General features: G+C 42.5%; 1 protein-coding gene across 1 annotated transcript; it reads right to left on the bottom strand.

Annotated features, from left to right (window-relative positions):
- Positions 1 to 1,030: 1,030 nt before the first annotated feature.
- LOC306927161 (microfibril-associated glycoprotein 4-like) lies at positions 1,031 to 13,090 on the bottom strand. Its single transcript, XM_079506843.1, has 5 exons — positions 12,879 to 13,090; positions 4,745 to 4,802; positions 3,249 to 3,369; positions 1,884 to 2,041; positions 1,031 to 1,332 (listed from the first exon to the last, which is right to left on the bottom strand). The coding sequence occupies exons 1-5, from the start codon at positions 12,968 to 12,970 to the stop codon at positions 1,087 to 1,089; spliced, it is 675 nt and encodes a 224-aa protein (XP_079362969.1). The 5' UTR covers positions 12,971 to 13,090; the 3' UTR covers positions 1,031 to 1,086.
- Between the last annotated feature and the right edge of the window lie 2,613 nt (positions 13,091 to 15,703).

Raw genomic sequence — 15,703 nt, 5'->3', positions numbered from 1 at the left:
TGGACAGATGTAATATATACTGCATAAAGAATAATCAAGGGTTATCAAAAGGACAAAGGACACTGTACTTTAATCATCTGCAAAAAAAGCCCTTTGATGGCTGATATTCACCGTTTGACGTGGACAGTCATAAAAAGACATAAAAAGGAACAATTATTTTATTACAGTATTCCATAATAAATTTGTTTTGGCCTCGCATTAACTTTATGCACCTCACTGAGGCACTGGACAGACTCACAATTGAAGACCAGTAAATGTATGAGTTACTGATTAGACCAGTGGCTCTCACACTTTTTGTTTTTACTTCAAAGACCCCATAACCTCTACAAATGGAACCAAATGGACCCGTGAGGTTCAGATTAGTATTTCTACATCATATGTCTGCTTTCACTCAAGTAAAAAAGAAAAAAGAAAACAGTACTTATTCCACCACTGACCACAACCTTCATTTCCGGAAGAAAATGCATAATTATGCATGTATAAATAATAATATAATTGTATTCATATATTATTAATATATCAAGGCAGGGGTTACCAAAGTGCTCACCTTGAGACCCAAAAGAGAGATTTGTTGTCTCCACAGGACTCTTAAACTCTTGAACTTAAAGGGATAACTATTAGGGTTTTCATTTATTTTGAATAAATAGCCTATATATCAAAAAATCACACCCGTGTGAACTGAGTGGTGTAAGGTCTTATATAGCCTGTCTGACGTAATGAAATCATGTCTGACGTAATGAAATCACACCCGGGTGAACAGGGTGAACATAGCAACCATGCTCATTTTTTCTGCACAGACTATAACAAAGCCAGTTGTAGGAGTGGTTTACACCACTCAAAAAAGGTCTGGTAAAATGCATATCAAATATGGAGCAACTTCAAAACTTTCTAGGGTGTTTGTTTACAAAAGCACATGAGTAGACAATGAAATTACCCACATTTTCTTTTAACTGAAATATCCCTTGAACAAAAAAATACACAACGAATGAAAAGTTTAAGCCCACTTTTAAAAATAGCAGATCTACAGGTATACATGCTCAAATGTTTCCCACCCCCCATGAACACACATGCCGAGGGTTCAAGTGTTTAGGAATCACGTCTGATCTTCATGGATATGGAGAATATTTGATGAGGCGAGCTCGTGTCCTGCCAGAGGTAGAAGCCGTTGGGGTTGTCGTAGTGACAGCTGTGGCGGTCGTGCCAGAAGGGACCGTGGTACTGGTTAGCGCAGGCCTTGTTAAACTGCTCCTGGTTCTTGTCCAAGGTGGAGAACCTGCGTCCGTTGCGATGCGTCATGGAGTCCGCCGCGCCTCCCTCCTTGAAGCCCGACACCTGTGACGGTTAACAACATACATTTAAATGGCTATTTCACTTCATTTTATCGTCTACTCAGCTAGGCTTTTGTGAACACCCAGGCAGACAGTTTGTTTGATTCAGTTAAAATAAATAAAAGTAAAACAAGGCCCCTCACGTATATGAGGGCAATGAGTCACCAGAACCAAGGATGGGTGTTTTCAGTGTATCTATCATGGTTAAAATGGTTTGAATTTACAATGGGTCGCGTCGCGTGTCTCATAAAATTAATATCAAATATCTAAATACTGAATCGAGCAACTTAACAACTGTCCGAGGTGACCCATAACATTTTTTCCGCGCCACCCCATGAACATCAAAACAAAAGCGACGCCGAAAAAGCCCCAAACGGGAAAAATGTTTTATTCCTTTTTTTTTTAGATTTTACCATCCGGTCTAGACCAGATCACATGGCAATATAGAAACACAGACCAGGCTTTCCTAAATGTCCCCTCCGAGGTGGGAAGCCTGGTGACATGAGGTTATAGTGGTCTATACAGTATGGTTGTAGAATAGATGTGTCTTCAGACCCGCAGCTTGTAGTCGGTGGCCTCGGAGCCCACGGAGAAGTGGGAGTAAAAGGCGAAGGCCGTGTTCCCCTCAAAGTCCTCCAAGTCCAGCCTCAGGTGGTAGTGCTGCCCCCTGGTGGTGAGGAGATGCATGTGGTCCAGTCCCAGCCAGAACTCGGCTGTTGAGGTGGTGGATAAAGCATAATATCGTCACCGGTCCGTGCACGGGCAGAACCCTTCTAGAATCTCTACATCCACATTTCAACTTGTTTTTTTCGTAAATGAATAGGCTACTTCGTCATGCTATACCTTGTTACACAAAAGTAGCAAAAAATAGCTATAATATATATCTACAAGCACACAACTGAGCTTGCAGATTGACTATTTTCACTATTTTAAAAATAATAATAGCCTAATAATAATAATAGTAATAATAATCATAATAATCGTAATAATCATAATAATCATAATAATCATAGAATGGTTTACAGTTTACAGCTGACGGCAACATAATACTGTAAAATTAGGCTGTGTTAGGTCTTGTGCGAATTCTTATATAATTAGGCCATAGGAATGATTGTGTTTCATTATGGGCTATAACTGCTTTTATTTCTGTCCTATAACAAAAAGACATTATTTCTAGTTACAAAACACATTATTTTAATTGCGCCTTATTATTAAAAATGTATGTTAATGCTATTATTAATATTATTACTAATTATAGAACAGTGCCCGTTGGCGGGGGTGATCAGGTGTGATCAATTGGCTAATAAAGGGCGAGGCCGTGCACCATTGTGATGTCAGAACAGGCCAGCTCCATATATGGAGATCTAGGGGTGAACAGGATTTGGAGCCTGTGCAGAGGCTTTTGTGCTGGTTCTGGTCAACCGGCGATCTGACGGCCTCAACACCGGGCACTGCACTCCCTGTGGTGGTGTGGAACGTTTGTGTCAAATGTGAAGTCCGTGGGGCGAACGGTTTCCGAGTTACGACATACAGAGACTTTATGGATAAAATAGACCTGAGTGGTGCCTGTTGGGCACTGGCCTACTTGGAACGATGCAATTTGGAAATGCATGCCCCACCCAGATATTATGTCTGTAACCCTTTTTTGTCAATATATGGAGTTCTTTGTCATGAATGGCCAAATATGGAGTCTATGCAGATGTCAGAATAATGTCAGAACAGGCCTGCTCCATATACAGTATGAAGATCTACTTCTCGAGTTACGTAGATAGATAGATAGATAGATAGATAGATAGATAGATAGATAGATAGATAGATAGATAGATAGATAGATAGATAGATAGATAGATAGATAGATAGATGTGTAGGCCTACAGCAAATTAGGCTGCGACTGCAATTATTTTAGTGCTAGTAACTCGCCTGCAGGGTTTCCAAAGCCAGCCTTGTACTGAGCCCAGGGTCTGTTGAAGATGACATGTCCGTCCATCCTCCTCTGAATGACTGTCCATCCTCCTCCGTCTGTGTCCATGTCACAGTACACCTGCACGGGGGTATAGTAGGACAGTGACTAAAGGACAGTAAAGTATGAGTAGGCTACCGTAAATTAGCGCCCTATACTTGATCCTGTACAGCGTCACACAAAAAGCATAAAAAACATCAGATCTACAAGCTCGAAACATATGTGGCGCAACTGTGCAAAGCAATGCATTTTGAGTTTGTAGATCTGATAGTTTTGAACTGAAATCCTGAAACCGTTTTGGACATGTGAGGACAGAGAGGTGAGATGATATATCTAATAATAATAATAATAATAATAATAATAACTTGGATTTATATAGCGCCTTTCAAGAAACCCAAGGACGCTTTACAAAACAAAAAACAAAACAAACAAACTAGTTGCCAAAAGCCAGAGTGAACAAATGTCTCTTCAGTGCAGACTTGAAAGAGTCCAATGTAGGAGTCTTTCAAGTCTGCACTGAAGAGACATTTGTTCACTCTGGCTTTTGGCAACTAGTTTGTACTTTGTACTTTACTCGAGTGTTTTGCATTTTTGGATAGTTAATTGACTTTCACTCCACTAACTTTCAAAGACAATTGTAGGCCTGCTTTGTTTTGACTCCACTAAATGACAAAGACACTATATTGTACTTTTGACTCCACTACTACTTCTAGGAAGGGAAAGGGGGCATGTAACCACTCAAAACCGAGTGAAAAAGATCCACAAGCTCACAAAGCATCACGATGCAACGTGTTGTAAGCTTGTAGATCTTGTAGTAGTGGATAATTCGTAATGTACTTTTTGTCTTTCTAGAAAAACAAAAAAAAGTAGTGGAGTGCACGTCATAGTTGTATGACGTGCAGTTTGACGTACACAAGTATCCAAAAATGCTCTGTCTACCGAGCAATCTTTGTTCCTACTCCCACCTACGGTCATGAAGTTTGGGTCATGACCGAAAGAAAAAGGTCGCGAATTCAACGGGTGGCTGGCATCTCCCTTATAGGGTGAGAAGTTCAGTCAAGCGAGAGAGACTGAGTATAGCTACTTCTTCGCTTGGAAAGGAGCCAGCTTAGGTGGTTCTGGCATCTGGTTAGGATGCCTCTTGGGCGTCTCCCTATAGGGAGGTCCTCGAGGCACGTCCCACTGCATGGGAGGAGACCCCGGGGCAGAACAAAGGCACAGTTGAGGGAATCACATCGACTCACTGGCCTTGGAACGCCTCGGGATCCCCCAGGAGGAAGTCACTAATGTTGCTCTGGAGGTTCTCTGGTGGAGCTGCGACCCGACTACGGATAAGCGGTTGAAGATGGATGGATGGATGGATGGATGGATGGATGGATGGATGGATGGATGGTATCCAAAAAAATGCAAATACTCAAGTACAGATGTAAGTTATGAGTTAGTGTCCAGGACTGACCTTAAGGGGAGTAGCATCTGGGTAGATGGTGTAGACGCCGCTCTGGGTGGAGACATTCCTGTGATCACCATTATTTGGAGAAAAGCACAGTTATTTTTTCCATCATCGTCATAATCCTTTCATGTTGCAGCTATTTCTGCTATTTGTGGAAAATGTATGAACATTTTTCAAAAAAATCGCGGAAATGGCTGTATAAAGTTAGGAATTATGTATATTTAAATTATTTGTCATATTTTCTGCCCTGTGTATTTTGTATTAAGTTAGTTAAAATTAGTTAAAATGCAATCACATATAGGACTTTTCTGTTTGGATGTATGGGCTGTCAATAGGGTTGCCACCCGTCCCTTAAAACAGGGGTTCTCAACGTTTTTGGCCGGGGACCCCCGAAAATGCTTTGGCAACGTCTCGGGACCCCCGCCCCGCCCCCTCCCGACCCCCAATATAAATTGACTGCTACAATAACCTTAAACCATTTTGGGCGGGAACCCCTTTTGGTGTTTTAAGCATTGTTATAATTTAGCTATTTAAAAATAGCAGATCTACAAGCTCATAGCGCGCCACCGAGTGGCGCGCTACGAGGTTGTAGGTCTGCTATTTTTTTTTTGGAAAATAATTTGGGGACCCCCTAAAATAATTTGGCGACCCCCCGAGGGGTCGCGACCCACGGGTTGAGAACCCCTGCCTTAAAATACAGAATCATCCCTTATAGAATTAAATGATGCGTCCCTTATTGAACCAATAAGGAACACAGTTTGTTCCTTATTTTCCTAAATAGCCTCTACACGTCAACACTGAATTTAACAATAATGAACAAAACAAAACACAGGAAATATTAAAGTCAGCACAATTGTTCTAGCAGGAGGCACACAGTACCTAAAGTAGCCTAAACCAGTGGTTCCCAAAGTGGGGTCCGGGGACCCCCAGGGGTCTTTGAGGGAGTTCCAGGGGGTCCCCAGCTAAATGATAGTTTGGAACCAAATGGACCCTTATGGGTCTGTAACTCTGAGAGTGTACAAATGGAACCAAATGGACCCTCAGAGTTAAATTAACATTGATTTTACAATATGAATTGGGGGCCCAGAGATAGAAATGCCATTAAATGGGGGTCCGTAGACTAATGCATGTCAAACTGGTAGTTGAAATTAAATGGGTTGAGAATCACTGCGTAAAAATCCTCTCTTATGGGGGTTGCTGGCATATATTTTCTAATGGGGCTCCTAGTATAGAGTCCTGTAGCCATTCCAGCCAGGTGGGTTCGGGGAGTGAGGCCAAGTAGTAGCCTGTTTTAAGGGCCTTTGAGGTGCTGTGGTACCGTCCAGGAGGTGCATGCATAGTCGAGGAAACCTTGTACGAGGGCTCCTGTTAGGGTCTTCAAGGTGTTTTTGTTGACCAGTGAGGAGATCCTGTATAGGAATCTTGTTCTTTGGTTGACTTTTTTGATTACGTTGGTGGCCATTTTATCACCGGAAAGATTTGACTCCATGATGGAACCTAGGTAGGTAATTTCATCTTTTCGTGTTCTTCATGTTCAGTTCATTTTCAGTTCTTCATGACCCAAACATCCAGTAAGGGCGAAATCCATTTGACATTTGACAAACATCTCCTGAGATCGATTCGGTATGGGACCTTATATTATTTATCATCTTATTTATCCGTGTTTTTACAAGATGTCATGTCAGTAGTATTTCTAATACCTGCCCAATAGCCCACATCTTGGCTGCTGATGTGGGGATAGGTTAGCCTGCTATTTCAGTAGACTATTATAGTTGATTGTTTAATAATGTTATGCTCATTTGGAAAACAAAATTCTACTTCAAAAGTTGTGGATAGCATTAACAATAAGTTGAAGGGAAACTTAAACGTATTGCTTCAACTTATTGCTTCAACTTATTGCTTCAACCTATTGCTTCAACCTATTGCTTCAACTTATTGCTTCAACCTATTGCTTCAACCTATTGCTTCAACCTATTGCTTCAACCTATAGAGCGTCGCAGTCCCGCCCCTTACCATGGACCAGGAAATGATTCTCCGTTAATTTTCCTCATAGACATTTCAGAAAGTATTTATTTAAAGACGTTTACGCCGCGGACAAAGCCAACTCGAGTCATGACAAATCATGACAACAAACACAATTTTTGCGGCCGAAAACATAATTAGAAAGAAGAAAAAAACGGCAGGTTACAACACTTTTTATGTTGTTTTTCTTCTTTGTAATTATTTGTTTGGTCCAAAATATTGTTTGTGTTGTCATGAGTTGTCACGACTCGAGTTGGCTTTGTCCGTGGCGTAACCGTCTTTAAATAAATACTTTTCGAAATGTCTATGGGAAAAATGCATTGGGATTCATTTCCTGGTCCATGGTAGGGGGAGGGACTGCGACGCTCTATTGCTTCAACTTATTGCTTCAACCTATTGCCGGCCTTGCCGCACACGCCTGCGCCGCAAGGCCGTGGCAGGCGTAAAGAGTGTCCCTTATTTCAAGATCTTGAAGAATCTGTTCTACAAAGGAGAGAGGGCTTTCCCTCTCCCCATAGAGCATAAACAGACGTTGAATACTTAGACTAGAAAATACTCAGGAAGGAGCATGAAGTCAACAGCAGAGACAAAGGCAGATGAAAGTTGCTCCGGAGTTCCATTTATTTTGCAGAGAGTACAAGACATCATTCACAGCCATGGGCCTGGCCCACCCGCCTCACGGCGTGTGAGCCACTGAACTAACTGTTACAAACATTTTCAATAGACCTTATACACAAAGGAAATGCAAAGGTGGTCCCAAACTACCCTACCCCCCTATACCAAATGGTCATGTCTAAATAAGGTAGTGGTCACCAGGAAGCAAGCACAGAACAGTAGGTGTCCTAGAGGCCTGGCCGTTTACTATCAGCAAGCCAGATCTTTAGGGTCCCTCCTGCAGCTGCCCATGCATTCTGTCTAAACACGTCATGTCACTCTCTCAATGAGAGACAAAGATCCAGGTTTACACTTTAGCTAAAACAGACTATATTAATGTGAATTGTGATTTCCAGATACATCAGACCTCCCTTTGAGGCAACCATGCCTCATAAAAACGAATATGGAAACACAATTGACCCTCGTCCTCCCTTTGGCACTGACTGGAACATCAAAATATGACACAAAGAAATCAACAATTACAGTAGAATTCAAAAATGGTTTGCAGACTTCTAGGCATTCAAATCACATAACTCGTTACCAGTGTTCTCATTCCATTACAGTATTATCATCGGTGTGCTTATAGAACTCCCTTCTGTGTTCAATTTAATTTCAGGCTAAAACATTACATAGGAAATACAATGAATAAAAATAAGTAAGTAAGTAAATAGTAAAAAATACTTTCCAGCCCGAAAACCACAGTAAGAATCTCTCTTACACACTAACAACTTCTCTGTACTGTAATCAACTTCTTTTAACCTTTACATAACTCAAAACATGATCATTGACATAAATGATAACCCGTAAACATATATCTGACATTTAAACACAATACACCGTCGCTGTATCCAACCCCTTTTGCTTCACTCCAAAGCACCCAATTATTGAATACAAAGTGTGTTACAGTTCTTCAAACTTTACATCTGATGCTCTTAGCATCAGTTAATGTTAAGGATAAATTTTACCATAGTCATTCATAAAATGATTCATTTTTGTTTAGTTAACTCATCTTTTTAGGACATGCAGAAATCATCTATAATTATTTCAACACTCTAGATTCCCCAAGGCTCGTACAAATAACAGCACTGTTACCACCGACGACCATAAACCCTAACTAAGTTTTTCCAGATCTCGTGCATGCTACTATTATTCACTTACGTTAAAATCCTAGAGTAATTTATATAACTCTAGAGTTTTCCCCACATGTCATAGCAGAAATACCTTCGTTGACTTTTCCCATTCACAAATTTATTCGAACAAAAATAAGAACGTTATGCACAATTAGGATGATTAATACTTATGCGTACGACAGGAGCGCTGTCTTTCGCCTGACAAAGAGACATCTAACTAATTTTACTCCGGTAAATATTTCTATTCAGCTCCAAATCTCCCTTAGGCATATCATCCCATTAAGCCAACTTCTCTAATTAAATACCTGACACATAAAATCAACATATATGCCCATTATATGTTGAACTAGACAAACGTAGACATACATTTGGAATCAAATGGAACGATATCCATCTGATATAATAGAATCTTCTGTAACGTTTCTTCTCCTTTTGTCTCACCTTCGTCAGTGTCCATCAGTCAGCGCACACGGGCCAAACGAGGTTTGTGATGCAGTACACTTATGCACCGCATGGCGTAGGCCGCTCTGTTGTCGAGAGTTGCCCTTTGTCCGAAAACTTTCATTCTGATCCGAATTCACTTCATCACCTCCTCCCTTTCAGTCATGATAATACAACATGACTAAAAAAACGAGAAAGTGAATTAGTGTCATCACAGGAGCCTGTAGGCCCTGCGAGGCAGAAACTTGTGATGTGCCGCGTTGCGAGCTTGTAGATCAGCTCTGTCGAGCCGCTGAATGGAACGAAGCCACGACGCCTCGCCGCCGGCGCCTGTCGAGTCGAGACGCGCCGTGAAGAGTCAATGAAGTGGCCATCGCCTCCCTTGGACCGCCGACCGCCGATGAACGCCCTCGGGCCGGGGCACGCTGTGCCCCTCTCCCCGCCGTCCAGCCGCTGTCCATCGCCCTCTGGTCACGATCGCCGAGAGCCGTTGCCCATCGCCGCTCCTCTGTGCAGGCCGCCTCCGTCGTGGTGGTGACGAATGAAATCCCCCCCACCGCGCCGGGCAGGCCGTCGCCATTGTCTCGCTGGTTCGACTGCAGTGCGCATAGCGCCGTCGTCGTCGCCATTCCCCTCCGTCCAAAAAATTGCCGACCGAAATATCTATTAGACTGAATTGTCAATTGTCCACTGGTTCTCTCGCCTGACGCAAAAAATGCACCATCGCGACCGGGTAATCGCACCACTTTGAAGAATCTGTTCTACAAAGGAGAGAGGGCTTTCCCTCTCCCCATAGAGCATAAACAGACGTTGAATACTTAGACTAGAAAATACTCAGGAAGGAGCATGAAGTCAACAGCAGAGACAAAGGCAGATGAAAGTTGCTCCGGAGTTCCATTTATTTTGCAGAGAGTACAAGACATCATTCACAGCCATGGGCCTGGCCCACCCGCCTCACGGCGTGTGAGCCACTGAACTAACTGTTACAAACATTTTCAATAGACCTTATACACAAAGGAAATGCAAAGGTGGTCCCAAACTACCCTACCCCCCTATACCAAATGGTCATGTCTAAATAAGGTAGTGGTCACCAGGAAGCAAGCACAGAACAGTAGGTGTCCTAGAGGCCTGGCCGTTTACTATCAGCAAGCCAGATCTTTAGGGTCCCTCCTGCAGCTGCCCATGCATTCTGTCTAAACACGTCATGTCACTCTCTCAATGAGAGACAAAGATCCAGGTTTACACTTTAGCTAAAACAGACTATATTAATGTGAATTGTGATTTCCAGATACATCAATCTCAAAGGTGGCAACCCTAGCTGTCAAGGCCAGAAAGTTTTGGGGTTTTTTGCCACTCAGTAGGTGTTCCCACACCTATGATGATGCTGTCACACGCATACCCTCTGTAGCATTACAATAAATAAGCAAACATGATACCAAAATAAAATCATCTTTAAAAGAATAATGTTTGCTCATGAATGTGCATTCTCCCAACCAAAGTTCACTCAGTTTGTTCTGGCATTGTTTTTTCTGGCATTGGAAGTAGGAGTTAGTGTTGCCTGAAGGCTTGCTTGTTTAAATATTTAGTTGTTACAAGAGATCATGTTTTGGTGCAACTGCTTTCATTTTACTTCTTTCATTTTACTCTTGAATCATTCAGTCATTTACGCTATAACGAGGCAAAGTTTGAACTTAGTGTGAGGTGGTGCAACTGGCCCTTGTTATTTTTTCTTACTTGTTAGTTTTTACACCAAAACTTCAGGTGTATTTGAGGAATATATTTTGTAATGCATGTAGCATTTTTATTTTTATTCATTGAAAATATAAATCAACATGACAAAAAATATACTAAAGTATGATGTGAATGTTTTTATTTCTGCTAATTCAAACGTTTTTTCTTCACCACTTATTATTATTTAAAAAAAAAAAGCTGCACCCTTAATGAAAAAAACAGAAACAGGCCCAGACGACTGGCCTGTACTGTAGCCTGACTGCACGTTGGTTTCGGCCGGCCTACTGTCCTATCAATAATAAAGGAATGAAAGCCCACAAATAAATAATAATTATAACAATAATAATAATAAAATAAAACATGTCCAACACATGTCCCTAGTCTAAAAACAACACAATGTCCCTCTGGGCTCACAATTCACAGCTCCTTGAACAAAACAGACAATCTCCATGATGTGACAGTGACACGCTTTTTATGAGGTGGCAGTGTGGCACTATTATTTAAACTTCACCACCACCACCACCAGCTAGACACCACAACAATATCATTGTTGCAATTTGTACTGTATATTGCAATTTGTACTGTATATTAAATATAGCCTACAGTACACATTGCAATAATGATATTGTTGTGGTGACAAATGTTGTCTTTAATGTTCAGATTAATTTAATATGAAGGACCCCTTACCCTAATGGAAACAAGCCATAGTGCTTTCTTGGATTATAAAATCGTTTTAGCAGACCTTGTATTGAACTGTAGACTACGTTCCTGTGCTTTTTTCTGCAAACTGTTCATAAAGTAATCAATCTATGGAGGTATGCACCTAAACGCTGGGCTCTCAACAGCCACGCGATTAATTTAGAACCAAATCAAAAGCAGTTGAGTTGCTTATAAGTGCAGACAAATTGATTTGGCTCTATACTATAGTTAACGTGATTCATAAAATATCAGACAGAAAGACGTCGAGTCATTGGCGTTCTAAATTAACACCATTAACAACAGTTGTACAATACGCCGCGGCCTAATGAAAAGCTCTGTAGACGACAGTAGTTTTTATTTTCTATTACGTTACTAGCCTGGGTAAAGTGAACGAGCCTTGCATCATGTTTCCTCAATGTGGACGTGGTGCAAAACTGCAACTGGTACAAGTTGCAACAACCTTTGCAGCCAGCCAGGGAACTATAGCATCGCATTTATTGCACTTGCGTGCTCACTGCTCAGCCTCAGAGTAATTTCCCTCTCTGTTAACCACACTTTGGAGATCTCTTCAACATACTGTCCCAGTCACTCCGCGGCGGTCGCTGAATGCACAGAATAGTGGGCGTATCCTCCCCGACCCCACTAACTCACTCATGTAGGTTGGGTGACGTCACCCCAGTAACTTGGCTCTGCTTGCACAGACACAGCGGAGCTAAATAACGACTGATGAGATCCGTTTGGGGAACCGTTAATAAAAAAACGATGGAACCGGCTCCGGATCCGCAATGTCGGAACCGGGTCTGAAATGGACCCGGTTCCGAATCCCAACCCTAGTTACAAGAGATCATGTTTTGGTGCAACTGCTTTCATTTTACTTCTTTCATTTTACTCCTGAATCATTCAGTCATTTACGCTATAACGAGGCAAAGTTTGAACTTAGTGTGAGGTGGTGCAACTGGCCCTTGTTATTTTTTCTTACTTGTTAGTTTTTACACCAAAACTTCAGGTGTATTTGAGGAATATATTTTGTAATGCATGTAGCATTTTTATTTTTATTCATTGAAAATATAAATCAACATGACAAAAAATATACTAAAGTATGATGTGAATGTTTTTATTTCTGCTAATTCAAACTTTTTTTCTTCACCACTTATTATTTAAAAAAAAAAGCTTCACCCTTAATGAAAAAAACAGAAACAGGCCCAGACGACTGGCCTGTACTGTAGCCTGACTGCACGTTGGTTTCGGCCGGCCTACTGTCCTATCAATAATAAAGGAATGAAAGCCCACAAATAAATAATAATTATAACAATAATAATAATAAAATAAAACATGTCCAACACATGTCCCTAGTCTAAAAACAACACAATGTCCCTCTGGGCTCACAATTCACAGCTCCTTGAACAAAACAGACAATCTCCATGATGTGACAGTGACACTCCAGTGACAGACAACAGGCCTACCTGTAGATGACAGCACAGTCCTCCAGCATGGACAGGCCCTCGCCGTGGACACGTACAGACACACACACCGCCAGTACCAACAGTAGCAGCATGATCTTATCTTCACCTGCTATACCCTCTACCCACTATACCCTCTATCCTCTTCTCACAAACAAATACAAAATAAAGTAAAAATCCTCTCCCTTCCGATGATTTATTTTTTATCCTCGTCCTTCTGGCGAAGGGAGGGAAAAAAATGCATTCCCTTCTCGCAAAAAAATGATTGAGCAAGTGCGGAAAAAAAATAATTCCACCCACTGCTATAAGCCTGTTAATTATGATGTGTCAACAACAAGGTCGATTGAGATTCTGAATGAAATGTTTCCTTGTGTTTCCTTTGTGCTGCATGGCTCTGGACAACCGGCGATCTGACGGCCTCAACACTGGGCACTGCACCACTCCCTGTGGTGGTGTGGAATGCGCTCCCTGTGGTGGTGTGGAATGCGTGTGTCAAATGTGAAGTCCGTATAGGGCTAACGGTTTCCGAGTTACGGCATTGGTGTGTGGTGTGCGTGCGTGCGTGCGTGCGTGCGTGCGTGCGTGCGTGCGTGCGTGCGTGTGTGTATGTGTGTCAAGGCCGGTTCTAAGGGGGGGCACCCAAACGTGCGTCCTGCCCACCCAATCAATGGTTATGGAGTGTGTGTGTGTGTGTATATATATATATGTATATGGCCAAACTACTGTAATGAAGTAATTGCGATGCGATGTGAAATGCCCCCCCCCCCCCCCCCCCCCCCCCCACCAAAAAAACCCAAAAAAACAACTCCCAACTTTGTCTGCCCAGTGCTCCCCCAGTGCCTCCCCAGTACCTCCCCAATGTCTGCCCAGGGCCTCCCTAGTGACTCCCCAGTGTCTCCCCAGTGCCTCCCCAGTGCCTCCCTAGTGCCCCCCCAGTGCCTCCCCAGTGTCTCCCCAGTGCCTCCCCAGTGTCCCCCCAGTGCCTCCCCAGTGCCTCCCCAGTGCCTCCATAGTGCCTCCCCAGTGTCCCCCCAGTGCCTCCATAGTGCCTCCCCAGTGTCTCCCCAGTGCCTCCCCAGTGTCCCCACAGTGCCTCCCCAGTGCCTCCCCAGTTCCTCCCCAGTGTCTCCCCAGTGCCTCCCCAGTGCCTCCATAGTGCCTCCCCAGTGTCCCCCCCAGTGCTTCCACAGTGCCTCCCCAGTGTCCCCACAGTGCCTCCCCAGTGTCCCCACAGTGCCTCCCCAGTACCTCCCCAGTGTCCCCCCAGTGCCTCCCCAATTTTTGGGACAGAGTAAAAAAAAGATTTTAACAGAAAGATAACGCTCAAAGTGAGTGACAACTCAACACTTGTCAGTCACTTGGCATAGTAGCACACACTACACAGCATGCAAGTCAGCGATGCATGCATGCAAACAACATGTTTCCCAAAGGACGGCAGTGATGATGCTGTCACACGCATACCCTCTGTAGCATTACAATAAATAAGCAAACATGATACCAAAATAAAATCATCTTTAAAAGAATAATGTTTGCTCATGAATGTGCATTCTCCCAACCAAAGTTCACTCAGTTTGTTCTGGCATTGTTTGTTCTGGCATTGGAAGTAGGAGTTAGTGTTGCCTAAAGGCTTGCTTGTTTAAATATTTAGTTGTTAGGGTTGGGATTCGTTAGGATTTTAACGGTTCCGGATCCTTCCCGGATCCCTCTTAACGGTTCCGGTTCCTAATGGTTCCCTTAACGGATCCTAATATTATTTTTTCCCCTTTTTTTCTGACATAGATTATGCTTATATTATAACTAACCTAACCAAGTACATAATAAAAACACATTCATTAATTCAATTATTGAAAATACGCTTTTTATGAGGTGGCAGTGTGGCACTATTATTTAAACTTCACCACCACCACCACCAGCTAGACACCACAACAATATCATTGTTGCAATTTGTACTGTATATTGCAATTTGTACTGTATATTAAATATAGCCTACAGTACACATTGCAATAATGATATTGTTGTGGTGACAAATGTTGTCTTTAATGTTCAGATTAATTTAATATGAAGGACCCCTTACCCTAATGGAAACAAGCCATAGTGCTTTCTTGGATTATAAAATCGTTTTAGCAGACCTTGTATTGAACTGTAGACTACGTTCCTGTGCTTTTTTCTGCAAACTGTTCATAAAGTAATCAATCTATGGAGGTATGCACCTAAACGCTGGGCTCTCAACAGCCACGCGATTAATTTAGAACCAAATCAAAAGCAGTTGAGTTGCTTATAAGTGCAGACAAATTGATTTGGCTCTATACTATAGTTAACGTGATTCATAAAATATCAGACAGAAAGACGTCGAGTCATTGGCGTTCTAAATTAACACCATTAACAACAGTTGTACAATACGCCGCGGCCTAATGAAAAGCTCTGTAGACGACAGTAGTTTTTATTTTCTATTACGTTACTAGCCTGGGTAAAGTGAACGAGCCTTGCATCATGTTTCCTCAATGTGGACGTGGTGCAAAACTGCAACTGGTACAAGTTGCAACAACCTTTGCAGCCAGCCAGGGAACTATAGCATCGCATTTATTGCACTTGCGTGCTCACTGCTCAGCCTCAGAGTAATTTCCCTCTCTGTTAACCACACTTTGGAGATCTCTTCAACATACTGTCCCAGTCACTCCGCGGCGGTCGCTGAATGCACAGAATAGTGGGCGTATCCTCCCCGACCCCACTAACTCACTCATGTAGGTTGGGTGACGTCACCCCAGTAACTTGGCTCTGCTTGCACAGACACAGCGGAGCTAAATAACGACTGATGAGATCCGTTTGGG

The sequence above is a fragment of the Electrona antarctica genome, assembly GCF_951216825.1.
Source record: "Electrona antarctica genome assembly, chromosome: 7".
NCBI classification, from domain to species: Eukaryota; Metazoa; Chordata; class Actinopteri; order Myctophiformes; family Myctophidae; genus Electrona; species Electrona antarctica.
Note: the sequence above shows the minus strand (reverse complement) of the source record. Positions and strands in the feature narration are given on the sequence as shown.

Coding starts and splice junctions, on each gene's coding strand:
- LOC306927161 (XM_079506843.1), bottom strand. CDS start 12,970: ATGCTGCTACTGTTGGTACTGGCGGTGTGTGTGTCTGTACGTGTCCAC. Junction 3,370..4,744: donor CAGATGCTACTCCCCTTAAG/GTCAGTCCTGGA, acceptor ACCCCCGTGCAG/GTGTACTGTGACATGGACAC. Junction 2,042..3,248: donor TGGCTTTGGAAACCCTGCAG/GCGAGTTACTAG, acceptor CCACCTCAACAG/CCGAGTTCTGGCTGGGACTG.